The 13,927-nt window shown below is 41.2% G+C and overlaps 1 protein-coding gene across 1 annotated transcript in view; it reads right to left on the bottom strand.

The window, feature by feature from the left end:
• CTTNBP2 (cortactin binding protein 2) overlaps positions 1-290 on the bottom strand; it is an 86,869-nt gene extending 86,579 nt beyond the window's left edge. Inside the window, exon 1 of the mRNA XM_010573987.1 lies at positions 136-290. Within this exon, the coding sequence (XP_010572289.1) occupies positions 136-204 (69 nt within the window). The 5' untranslated portion in view covers positions 205-290. The remainder of the gene's footprint in view (positions 1-135) is intronic.
• Positions 291-13,927: the final 13,637 nt, after the last annotated feature.

Genomic DNA, 13,927 nt, shown 5'->3' with positions numbered 1-13,927 from the left:
GGGGAGAAGGAGGGCGGAGGGACGGAGCTGGGGAGGCAGGTCTCCAAGCGCCGCTTCGTCCCATCCCCACGGGGAGCCCTCCTCGCCCCGGCTGGGTCGAACGCCCCCCCGCCCCTCTCCCGCCAAGCCGGTTACCGCTGCCGTGGCCGCCGAGTCCCGCCGTCCGCCAGAGCCCGGCTCGCCGCTCGCGCCCTCCGTCGCCATCTTCCCGCTGTAACGGCTCCGGCGCGGAGAGCGGCGCGGAGCCGAGTGGCGGCAGCCGCCGCCAGGCGCTTAACCCCCTCCCCGCCGGCAGCGAGCCCACCGGGAGCGGGGGCCGCTTAACCCCTCCGGCGCCGCGCAGGCGGAGCTGCCGAAGCCGAGCCGCCCCCTTCGCTCGGCTTTCCCCACCCACCCCCTTCCCCGTCCGCCATAAGGCGGCCCGGAGCCAGGCGGAGGAGGGGGAGCGGGACCCCGCCGCGGGCTGCCGGCGCGCAATGGTGGCTGAGGGGAGTGCCCCCGCCAGCCGCGCTGCCCGGGCCCCACGCAGGCACCGCTCCCCTTCCTTCCCTCCCCCGTGGCTTGGGAGCAGGAGAATGAAAGGAAAGGTTATGGACGGGGCGGGAAAAGAAAAGAAAAAAAAAAAAAAAAAAAAGGTTTTTTACAGTGGGCTTGGCTCACCTGACCGGTGAGGTCCTTAAACCAGCTGAAGGCTTTGAGGGAAGGGCATCTCTTCGCCTCTTTCCTCTGGGGGTGCCGACAGAAGGAGTCACCTCTCCCTGCCCCGATGCCCGTGGAGGGGCTGGGGGAGGACAGTTCTGCCGCCAGCCCTTGCTTACCGGCTTCTTTTCAAGGCTGGGTGGCTTCAGAGCCCGTGCGAGGGTGGACCTTCATCCAGGCCCAATGTGTCAGGCCCAATGCTTCGGCACCTCTCGGCCCCAGCCCTCGAGCCCTCCCTTTGCTGTTCCAGGCGGGTACCGAAGCCGAAGCCTCTTCTAACTCCTCCGGAGGAAGGTTTGGGCTGCTGAGCTGAACCCGCTACCACACAGGCTAGATGTTCCCCTCCGTCTGTGCCACATTGTCTGCCTCCAGGGGATGTTCCTTGAGGTCTTGCCCCACTGCTTTCCCGCCAGCAATGGGAACATACCTGGTGAGCTATACACCAAAACCGGATCCAAATGTACCCTCCTCTGGAACCAACTTATATCCATTAGAAGCTGAATTTGTAACACGCTTTACTCTGCAGCCACATACAACTTCCACCAACAGCAGGCTCCTCTGAGCCTTGCCAGTCTCCTTTCACAGGGCTGCTTCAGGTCCAGGTTCGTGCTGAACTCCCTTGGCACCACGACCAAACAGAAATGGGCAATGCCTTCCCTTGATCAAAGACAGCAAACGTTCTTCTAAGCGTGCTGTACCTAAGGATCTAAGTAAAAACACGCACGAACATTTTCCCCTTTACATTCCCTGAAGGGGAACTGATAAGCGATTAGTAGAATGAACTTCAACCATAACGTAAATGTACACTGAACAGTGAGTAGAAGGCAGTGTATAGGATCCATTACAGGGCACGTAAAATCCAGTCAAACAGATGCTTTCTGGGTTTAGGGTTTGTTTTTCCTTAAAAATCATCTAGCTCTCCTCCTACTCAAGTTTTACACTTTTTGTAAGTATAGTGAGTGTTTCCATCCTTTCCACCAACAAAGCTGAGAAACTCCATTGATGACACAGAGCCTAAACCAACTTGTTTTTCTCACTTCCCAGAACTCTAATACCATTTAATTGGTTTTAGGATATATTGATGCTCGCTTACTGTATTGACAGCAAAGTACCATACATTACTCATAGTTATTATTTATATAAATTTTGAGGAGTATGTGGTGCTTTGCCATCAAGAAACTCAATGAAAAGCTGTTTGTTTCCTATGGACTTTGTCATACTTACTTGCCTCCAAAATGGTTTTAAACGCTGGAGTTCTTAAACTGGTTTGAGAATATCTTTTCTCTTACTGATTCCTGTCTACCATTATCATTGCCAGTATTTCCCTGATGTGTTAGAATCATCTGCTGGCCATTACAGTTACTTATGTGTCTTTCTAAGTGAGTTGGTACAAAATATGCATACAACATACTGTGTAAGTACTATTTTTGTAACTCCATCCACATCACAGCAATGATGTAGCAAAGGCTGCACCATTTATCTCTTGCTCTGCTGAGATCATAAACTCTGGTTTAGCTGATATTTTATCAATTACCAAATGTACATTTATCAAAATAACAATGAATATTAGATTAGTCATAGCTTTCCATCTCAGACTTGAGAACTGATCTCTCTTTCCTCATCTGAAGGTAAATTTAGAATGATTTCTGAGAGAGATGGGGGTGCTCAGATCTCAGCCAGCAAAAAATTAATAGGATAGATGGACCAGCAACACTTCAGTTAAAAGCCCACCCTCAGACAACTAATATCCAGCACATCATCCCAGCATTGGAAGCAGTTTGACCTGCTGTTGTGGTCAAAAAGATGACAGACATGCTTTTGAAGGAGGAATGATCTATACTTCTTCTTTATGCCATGAAATGAACCGTCACAACATTTTGAAAATATTATTGATTTTTGTAATTCTATGAGCCTATACTGCATGTTTGTGTTTCTTCACTCTTTCCCCTAATGAGAGCAACAAGGCTTACTGTTGGCATGAGAGCACTAAAATCCATATTAGATATCACCAGTCGCTACTGGGAGTAGATTCTCATGCTGCATAGCAATTGTTGCTGCATCATCAGTGATGGTGGTAGGGCCCAAATGTCTTTGAGGTTTTGCTTCATGACGAACACCTTCGGACTTAGGATCATCTTCAAAGTAGGAAATGTTTTTTCCTTGATCGTTGGTACTACATCACTGGACAAGGTCTTATTCTCTGGTTACTCTGTTTATGCTGCTGACATCCCGTCCCAGAACTGGCTTTAAATCCTCAGTAACATAGCATCTACACACATAATAAATGAGTTCAGAGAGAAGGACAGCATGACTTCGTGACTGCTACCATAGTGCACTGTCATTGCTATGCCTGTATTATACAGGGTAAAACAGCTCTTTAACGCATGGCTAAGCCAGAGCCTTTCTAGGAGAAGAAATTGCCTGTGCTTTTACAGATAATTTTATCACTACAGTAAGGCAAAGAAGTTGCTTTTCTCGGAGGAAGGTGCTCACTGTTTTACTACTAGCACGTAGCTGGCAAACGGAATGCAATTAACTCTTGTTCTGCTGTTCCAGTTTTATTTGGCTTGAGTGACATAAAAGAAAGACCAAGCCTAGGAGTGGGCCTTACAACTGAGCTTTAAATGTATTTCTTTCCTATGATTAGAGAGCTGGCACACAGCGGTGGAATGTCCACACCTTACAGGATGCAGCTGCTGGACTGAATGGTGCTCATTCCCTCCATTAGCACACAACTGCTGTGATAGAAAATGCATGCCTTGGCTTTACACTGGCAAGGAAGAAAACTGCTGCGTATCTAAAATATACAGTGTATTGAGGCTTTTCCACCTTGCTACTAACCATTTGCATGAAACAGAAAAATGCAAAATGGTATTTTATTCACCCTTTTCTAAAAAATAAGCCTGTGTCTGAATTTAAAGCAAGCAGGAGACACTGAAGTCCCAAGATAAACTTTTACAGAATATTGGATATCTGAGAAAGAGTAATTAATCATTGTATCATCGCAATATTTTCAAAGGTCACCCCAGTGCTAACTTAAGGCACTTCTGCCATCACCCTCATCGAGGACTCATCAAGCCAAGCCAAACAACATAATTCAAATACTGCACTGATTACCTCTTCAGGGTACTTTGGTCTTGGAGACCTATAAGCAATACAGAGCATTGATAACTGAACCATTAGCTTGGGTTTTGTGAAGAAGGGGCTGCTTTCTCTGGAAGATGGCACACCACTGCCTGTGTGAAATTCAACAGAAAAAGAATCAATATTCTAGAAGGCATGTTGGCTGTTTCTGAGGATGTTAAATTAACATCAAAAAGAAAGGTGAAAAGGAGATAAAAACCAAAGCATTGAGAACAAAATGGAATCTCCAGTAGGCATCAACAGAAGAGATGCTTTAATTGACTATGCACAAGGAGCATAGCTAATAAATAAAAAGTGTTGCAATTGTTGATTTATAAGCATAAATTCAACAGTGCTGCATATTACTATAAGCTAGTGATGTGATTCACATGACTGGAATGTTGAAAACTGGCTATAATCTGCTTAGCAAGGCACAAGTAGACAAAAAGAAGGGAAAACTATCAAAATAGAGTGTTCTATGTGTCAGCATTACTGACATCTCAGGAAAGGTTATTTGAATGTTTATGAATTGTGTTTTAATGTGTAAAGCATAAAATGAAATATTAGATAGTGCCTACTGCAAACCTCACATCATACTAAAGAACGAAATGACAAGATCCTTAAGTATCTTTTACATAGAAAGAGAAAACTGCTATCACTGAGGCTTCACATTGAATGACATCACTCTGCCAATACTGTAACATCCTGGAAATGTTTAAAAATTACAGGTGACAATTCAAAAAGTTAACCTTGAGCAGGAGGATTCTGAGACCCCACTTTAACACAAGAAGAGGGAAAGCTAGCTCCAACTGGGATCTAAAATTTGAGTGTTTGCTGTGCCTAACTTTTAGAAATCTGAGACCAGAATAGAATCCAGAAACTAAAAATGGGTACAGCCTATGAATTTGAAACATTTATTTTAGAGAAGTCTTGCAGTCTGCGTTATGCAAAAAGAAAAGATCGCACACTGATCTCCCTGGAGTTGAAATCCATAAGCGTCTACTAGAGTATCAATATATTTCAAGTCTATGCTGTAATGTCTAAAAAAGTTGGATATTTGTGTGTTTTGCATGTGTTTCACTATGAGGAAGAAAATGATAACTCATTTGCTGTCAAGGCAAAAAAGAGCGCACAGCTTTTTAAATACTGGAAAGGTATAGGACAGTTAAAATTATCAGACTGAAAATGTATGAAAACACTCAGAAAAGCTAAAAGCCCTATCTTATTTCTCTCTTTCACTCATCTTCTCATGGGTACCAGTAAGAAATGTGAAGTAGATCCACAAGAGATTGCTAACTGAAGCAATAAAGGTGCAGGAATCAAGAATTCTCAGAACCAGTTTCCCTGAGCAGGCATGATGACTAATGTACTTTTACAGGCATCAGCACTTCCAAGCAAAAAAACACATTTGTTTTTCTGGACATAGGAGAAATGCATGCTGCTGTGAGCATATTGGCTGTAGTGGCAGGAGGCAGGGGAATTCATGCTGCAACTGCCAGACGTGGAAGAGTTTGTTCCTTCACTGGCAGGAGTTACGCAGCGATCTGCAGTGCTGGGAAGTACACTACCTCATTTTGGAATTTAACTCTTAGCCCACAAATCACTACACCATGAAATTAATTTTTTCAGTGATTGTTAAATCATCTAATTGCAGAATCTTTTTTTTTTCTTTGTTCTGAGAAAAAAATCCATTGATTACTATACCTACTGTTTTGGCATTTCTCCCTTTTCATTATGCAAAAGGTTAATTTTGAAATTTTCTTATGCCGTTGACATCCTATGAACAAAATTGGATCGCTAAATGCCCCCCTGTAGGGATGAAGCTGTACCACTGCCAAAATGGACCTCTGTATCTCAGAACAAACTCGGCTGGAATTGAAATGATAGTGCACACAGCGGAGGCTGTCCTCTCTGCCAAAGCTCAACTATTGCTCTGAGAGCTCACTGTGCGAGTGCAGCACTGTATGCGGGCATTCAGCACATGAAGCAGCTTCAAGAGGACCTTTACTCTGTAACTGTAGAAATAAAATCTCAGGGGAGGTTAATCAATTCATTGCCAAGAAGGATCAGTCTCGGTAAGGTGGTAACTACCTTAGCACTTGGATTGAGCTTCTGTATGGGGACTTGGTAATGAAATGTTGTTTGTATTGAAATGCTCCACTAGGGAGAAATTCCCCTGCTAATGAAACAAAGCTGCTTCACTAGGTTGTTAGCTCCACCACTGACACTGTAGAGCCACAGCCCAGGAGAATTAGCTCCTGTGCTGCTGACACAGAACAGAAGACATTGTGCTGAGGAGTTAACTCCCTCCTGGAAAAAAAGCATTTGCTAGAATAAAGGAAGAAATTTGCTTGCCTGTAGGAAAGTGATGCACTTACTCACTGATGCAATTCAATTTTCGCAATGTAACTTTATTTATACTCTCAAAGTTGAAAAATAAGTCTGTGAAAAGACAAGAGATCTGAGAGTGTGTGTGTTCCATAAAGTGACCTAATGTGATCATATTGGCAAGAGTCACAGTGACCTGAACTAAAGATAGGCAACACGTGTAAGTCTGTGGTTCAAATTTATGGGTAACACAAGTGCTGATGTGTGTTTTAATCAGAAAAAAAAAATCAGTAAGACAGACTTTCATTGTGAATTCACAAGTAAAAAAGGTGAAATTATAATTCATGTGGTATTCAGTATGTGTGCAAAATTCACTTATTTACATGTAAATGAGGCAGACAGAGGAAAAGCAATGAACAGGAGAGAGATAACCCTGTCTAGTCTTTCCTGTCAAGCACAAGCATCTTTCAATGTGCAACTGCACTGAAATACTTAAGTCAGGGATTAGGGATTCTGCCTTTGCTGTACCATTTAAATTCTGGATATCCATAAGATTACCTTTCATTAGAATTTTGCTCAGCATGTCCCTCAAGATTGAGATGTTTTACACTGTCACTTAGATTAGATGGGACTTTGGTCTCTAATGTGTCATTTGCCTACCTTAGTGGGAATTAAGTGGGAATGAAATTCAAAAAAATGAGTATGAACCAGCTGTGTTGCAAAAATGAAAAAAGCGTTTAGGCTCCCGAGTTTCATCAACTCTCAATGGATGCTGGGGACTCTCCTGCCTTCTGTGGCTTGACAATTTCCTCTGAGATTTCAAAACCGGGCATGAATATAAAACCAAAGCTCTACAGAAGATCTGCTGCAGCCAGAAATCTGTATGAATATAATGACTTTACAAAATATCTCAAAAGACTGAATAATCTTGCTGCAAGACAAAGGCAGAAAAAAAGGAAAGTCAGTGGATTTAGAATGAGGAATATTTATGTAATATTTGATCTTTGTTATTTTAAAACAACTACAAAATATGATTCACAGAAACACAGGACTGGATTACCAATCAGTTAGTCTAACATCTTCCAGATCCTAGCAAACTTATTACACAGTCCTATCAATAAAATGATTACTTTAAAATCAGATTTTTTGCTGTATCTTTTCTATTCAAATAGTGCTGAATGTGTTAGCTTAAAACTATATAAATTCTGCATTATTTATGACAAAATTAAATATGTCCTGATACTGGTGACTTTTCCTTAAGGGCTATCAAATAAAATAGTAGCTACTAATTAAGCACCACAATATCTTTATGAGTCTGAAGATATCTGAGCAGTAATTTGAATGTAAAAACAAACATAAAGGAAAGCTCAGTGACTTGCTAAGGACGACAGAACAGTTCAGAAACTGTAACTGAGAAAGAAAACCCTGGAATACTGGTTTCCAGCCTCTTGGCTTTATTGAAGCGACCATCTGAGTAAATATATACATTTAATGAAATGAGATTTAGATGTCTCTGTGCCAAGATAAAGAGATTGCACTGGAAATGAACAGGTACTTTAAAAAATGGCACTATCAAAAAGGAATGCGTTCACAGCTGGGAAAAACTGCATTTCAGTGAAGTTTGTTCTACTCTGCACTCTACAAACTGCTGAGATAGAATAGTATTTGTATAAAAACACTTCACAGACCAAGTCCTCTTTTAAATTTAATGTCTGGTTTGTCCAAAAAAGACAGTTGATTGTAAAAAAGTCAGCCCTGTCACGGAGGGGAAACTATTCCAATTAGAAGTAGAAATAAACCCACAGAAACACTTCCTTTGGAAACAAGACTCTGATTTTGGAGGATAACAAAAGGATAGTGGTCGTATTTCTGATCGTAAAAGGTATCCCAAAGTATAAAAAAATTAGCATGTGCAGCATTTGGCTTCTGTTTAGCCTTTGAAAAGGCTTTTCAGGCATGCAACCTCTTAAGGGAGATTTGTTTGGCAGAGATCACTCTAGAAACAACCAGAACAGAGCAGCAGCCTAGAACAAAGCCGCTTCTCACCCATGGCGGTAGGGAAGGATCCCTCTCCTGCCTTTATTTGAGGCCCCTCAGGAAGCCTATGGGATGCTGGTTGCTAGGCAACACCCACAGCAATAGTGTTTATAGCATTAGGTATTAATTATTGTCATGGGCCTTTTCCACGGAAGATCCTGAGAATATGCAATTAGACACGTCACAGGATAAGTCATTTTGCATTCTGATGGACAAGCATTATTATCTGCAGAAAATTCAGAATACGACAAATTGTTCGAAGGTGACTGACTGTGCCAAGCCTAATATTTTCTTTTTGCAGTGCTGTTTTTTTGTAATTGCAGCAAGGGATTTGAGCAACAATATGGTTACAGTAAGCTGTTTAAAGGTTCTGAACTAGAATATAATATTGCGTCATTTGTTTCCCTGATTAAAGTGCCTAGCCCTAAACTGATCTTTACCAGCACTTTATTTTAAGTAATACAGGTCAGTAGTTGAGAAAAAAAAAAAAAAGGAAGCCTTAGAATATGAATATGAGAGAAATAAAATAAAATAAAATAAAATAAAATAAAATATTTAATAGCAGCTGCATGTTGCAACACAGAATTAGAAACAACTCAACAAACCAAATCTTGTGAAAGAGGAAAGGTTTGGTCTGGTAGTGTTGTCCTTGAGATAAGTTTCTTCATATCATTCATGACACTGGCTTGTATTTATGAGAAAGGAGAGCTGCTCTTCCTTCTCTAGCATTGCCTACCTAGTTAATCATTGCTAGCATAACAGGTCATATACATGGTGCATTCCACTTTTAAGGGGATGTTTATCCATTGTATGAGACAGGTTATACCCCCTGAAATGAATTGGGGCAGCCAAGAAAAGACTCCAGTTAGCGCAAAGAAAAACAGAATTGACGCTAAAGCAAATCATTACCGAAGGTGAAAACATAACCAGCAGCATATTGGAAACTTCTGTGAAGTGACAGTGACAAAATGTAATCAACACCAGAGCAAATAAATTACTGTCTCAGCACGCGAACTGAGTAATAAGAAAATTAGAGAAAGAAATTATTAGACTTTTATCAATTACTGCAAGAGAAAAAGTGCTGTTTATTTTCCGGTTGAAAAAAGAAGTTGAGACTGTGGATGGCTCAAGGAGACACTAGTAAGAGGTGGTGTGGCTGAAAATCTTTGTACACAAAAGGATGCCTTCTCTCACATCTTGAGTATGCTCACATTTGTGCAGAGGGAAGAGTGAAATGCAGCAAAGGGGAATAGGAAGCACTTCGGTTTGTCCCGCCTGTAGATGAGGCACAGGATAGAGGGTAAAGCTCCCATTCTGTTTCCTGAGTCAATTGTCTTTCGATGGATATATGGCACAAAACTGTCATGAATATTGATGTCTGCTAATTTGCCTCAGGATGCTTCAGAAAGTGAAACACTGCTGTTAAGGGAGAAGCCGCTGCCGAGCCATGCACGTACCAATCAAGGAGTCGCACACACACCACCTGAAACCTGAACTGCTCGGACCGGAGTCCCTTCGCAGCAGGCAACTCCAGTGAGCCGACGGGTGCCCCTTTCGACTCCTCACACACACACGCTTGGGCACTGCTTCCGCCCTCAGGCTCAACCTTAGGTTCCCTGAAGCAGAATCTCTACTCAAGGCATTCAAAAAAACCAAGCGTAATTTATTCTATGGTGCACAAATTTAGACAGCTCGAGTTGGGTGCCTCCGGAGAGGGACTCCAAACACTAAAATCCCTGGGCAGTTATACCCTTACACTCCAAGTTCCCATCCCTCACACCATAGTCTGGTCCAACAGCAATATTCAGGTCTGGGGTCTTCTTCTCTCTCATTGAGTCCTTTTTCTCATCTCTTAGCGGGTTCTTTCTCTTTCCTGCTTTTTAGGCTAGTGGTTACTACGTCTCCTTTTTCTGGCTCAAACTGGTTCTGGGGCTTTCCGAATCTTCTTATTCTGTATCAGAGAATAGGGCAATGTTAAGCTAAAGCATTAAACAAGCTATGAGTTCTGCTTTTTCATGAATGACTACTTTTAAGCAGCTAAACAAAGTCCTTAAAGCCCTCCAAAACATATGAACAGCCTCTATAATTGTTACGCATTCCTGTGCTATTATAGCCTCACGATCTTATCCCATTATTGCCACGAGCTCTTTATGTCTCATTTGGGCGTTGTCCGCATGCTCATGCAGCTCAGCTCTGCCACCTTCCACAACACTAGCCAGACTGGTACAGTGCTGCTTCAAATGCTCTTAGAGCATGCTAGCGAGCAAAATTATCAGGCAGGCAACAAAATTATAAAATCAGAAAAAGTCTGAACCTGTCTTTTTCCAGTAGGCAGTGAAGAGTCCGGACATTCAATTTCGATCAAATGGGGGCAGAAGGCATGAAAATTTCACGGCTGTCTCCATAGCAGTTCTCAGCTCCAAAACATGACTGCCCAGTCATTGAGGCCGCTGGCTGTTTTTCTCTTCACAGCTTCCAACTGGAAAGGCATGAGGAGCAGTCATTTCATTCACCATTTTGACGGGCACACAAATGAGACAAAATTACTATCCTTTGGCCATTCATAGTGACAAATGTTTTTCCATGATAGCTAGAAGAACGTTATTTGGAACCCATTTTTTTCAAGCATAGTGTCTTACCAATAGTATGTATACTTTTTAATGAAATGGTATGTTAGGGAAATCAGTTATTGTAAAAAAATGAAAAGACTGTTCCACAAAGACATGCTACAGGCAGAGAAATGTAGAAATTAAATTAGTCTTCTTGAAAAAGAAAACTAACATACTGTAATTTTATAATGAATGTGAATGCATATGTTGATAACATCATATTGCTCAAACATTTGTCATATGGAATATCTTTCTATCAGCTAGCAGAGATTTTCCTTTGGTAGCGCTTCCAAAGCAGGTGGATTTGCTGTCACTGCCTAGTTCTGAGGAGCCAAGGATGTACTGCATGATGGCAACCACAGATTTCAGGCTGGCTCAGGATGTGTGTCTCTGCTAGAGCCTGACCAATACAATTTGTTTACGTGACAGAACTCACACAACAACCTACAAATACGTGTAACACATCCTGCCTTATTTGTGATACTGGTTTTTGACTACCTGCTGCAATCTTAGGAATCTTCATAAAAACTTCCTCCTCTTTTCCTGTTATTTGTTTGATCAATGTGTTTGTCTTTTCTCTCACCTGTCTGATTTGAAAGCATTAGATAAAAATGGAAATGAACTGTGCATTGATGTTCTCTGTTGTTCTTACATTTCAGGGTGTAGCTATATTACTTTGAATTACTCTGCAGCATTTCTAGTCATTTGACACAGTGAACTGTGGGCCTTGTTATTTATTTACTGTTGTATATCTTCTTCAGTTCCTTCATTTTTCTCATTAGAAATAGGTTAGATTTGTTTTATGATTCTTTGATCAGAAGTTCTCCTGAGTCAGCTATTGTATTTAGTTACAGACTCGAACTAAAAACTTCATCTCATTTCCACTTCAGTGTCTGTCTGTGATATTGTTATGCTTAATCCAGTTGTCTTCAGTAATGTTTTCTCTCAGGCCCAGGTCCACAAAGAGACCTGGGTCTCATTGCCCAGCAAGCTAGAAGCTAGCTTTGGAGGTGACTTGAATCCAGCAGCAAAATCACTTTGGGTTAGGAATTTACACTTATGAAACTGGTTATTTAGGGGAAGAGGCAGCAGCGATGGGGCTTTTTAAGGTTCTGAAGTCTCAGTCCCACTTTGTGGATATGGAGTTTAGAGAATCTGAACATGAGCTGTTCTAGGTGTAGAGTGATTTCACCTTCTTTTGTATCCTTGAACTTTGTCAGAGTTAACGTAACAAAATTTCCTATTTATTGGAGACCAGATTCTTGGCTGTTGTACAAAATGAACAGCCAAAAGAACAAAAAAATGCCAATGCACATCAGCTGCAGACCTGACCCCAACCTGCAATTTGCTTAAGCCCGGTACAGTATTTTTCAGTGACCTATTTTAAAAAAAAAAAAAAAGCAGCCTATCAAAGATTTCAATTCAGCGTTCCACAGTGCTGGGAAATAAGAGCTTAAACCACTTGTCCCCTCTAGTTCACTTCTTCTTACAGCTTTGCTGAAGGTTTTACTATTATTTAACAAAAAGTACTGTTCTTGCATGGTTTAGCCAGCAAGATTACAACAGGAAAGAAATCATGTGTCCTAAGAGCTGAGAGAAACACAAAAGCAAATGATAACTGGTCCCTGCCCTGAAAATCCTGAAATAAACATTTTTCCTCTCATCAGAGGTGTTGCTTTGGGGAGAGGCCTTGTGAAGTCCTTAAGTCTGTTTCTAACACATGTACCTTCACAAGAACAGCTAGCAACATTTGTGGCAGGGCTAGAGATGGACGCAGGTTCAAACTCCAATAACCTTCTCTGGGGTTTCAAGTTGGTATCACAGGTTCCTATTAACTGAAGGGTTGTAAACATGACATTCAGTAGCTGTACCTCAATTTCTATCCCTGCAAACTCATTCTCATTACCTTTTTTTATCCCCCATGGACGTTACTGAGAAGTAGAGCACAGTGATCATTGAGGAATACACTTGCATTCATATCTACCCACCCTCGCTACAAAACTTCACATTTTTCTAGTTGTCTTCCATTGAAATGGAAACATTTGCTGTTTGCTTTAATTGCCTTTGCAAAGGTTTACCTCAATATAATCTAGAATTCCAATACTTTTATTGAAAACATGATCTAAAATCAGAGAAAGTCAAACATACTTAAATAAACTGTCTGAACAACATCCTTGTTTTCATAGTCAGTCTTAACTAAGCTACATCAGGACATTACATTTTGCATTACTTGTGCTAGAAGAACAATAAATCGTTTCGAGGGAAAGTTTTGTCTTTACCTACTAGCTGTCCCATTCAGTGACAAATTCTTTGTGAATTCCCTCCTTGTTTGGAAACAGAGGCCTCCTTCATCATACACACTCATAATCCAAGAGAACAAAAAATCATTATAGTGGCTACAGAAGTCTGAAAAGACAGATTGGTGTAGACAATTGTGAAGTGTTTTCAGTACATAGAATTAGAAAAGCTCATTTATCTGATTTACAGCTCCCTTCTTAAAAGGTAGATCAGAATAGGAGATCTGCCCTGTGCTATACGCATGTTACAGTAAATAATAGCCACAACCTCAACTAAGCAGAAACAACAATAATGGATTTTCTGAAGACTTTCTTAGCCTTCTTTTTTTTGTTCTTGCCCCTGGTGTAGCTTTTAGGACTCAATACTTTTGTCTCTGTAAAACTAGCGTGCACTGACTTTTTAACTTCCATATCTTTTAGATTTTTGTTTCTGAGTGCTGTACTGAAATTGTCTATTTTTTCTACCTATTTTCCTAATTAGTGTTTACTTATGCTCTGTTTTCCCAACATAATGGCACATTAATAGGCAGGAACATAGTACAGTTTGTCAGACTGTTCTAAATATTCTGGCAATTTTAGAAACTTGTTGGTCTCATTGGCTGCATATAAATATAATGACCTACATGATGCAGGAATGAAAGAAACACAGTTGAAAATAATGCACTCATTGACGTAAGTAAACCATGAGTGATAGGAAATGAGCCTACACTAGTGGTGCCAAGATCACTATAGAAACAGAATGATCTTGTGGCAAAATTCAAAATGCTAATCAACTGAAAAGAGGCACAAAGTCTGTGAGTGCAACAGAGGAGAAGGAAAGCAGCTACCAATGCC

This window comes from Haliaeetus leucocephalus, unplaced genomic scaffold, assembly GCF_000737465.1.
Source record: "Haliaeetus leucocephalus isolate CR32 unplaced genomic scaffold, Haliaeetus_leucocephalus-4.0 Scaffold406, whole genome shotgun sequence".
In the NCBI taxonomy this organism is placed as follows: domain Eukaryota; kingdom Metazoa; phylum Chordata; class Aves; order Accipitriformes; family Accipitridae; genus Haliaeetus; species Haliaeetus leucocephalus.
Note: the sequence above shows the minus strand (reverse complement) of the source record. Positions and strands in the feature narration are given on the sequence as shown.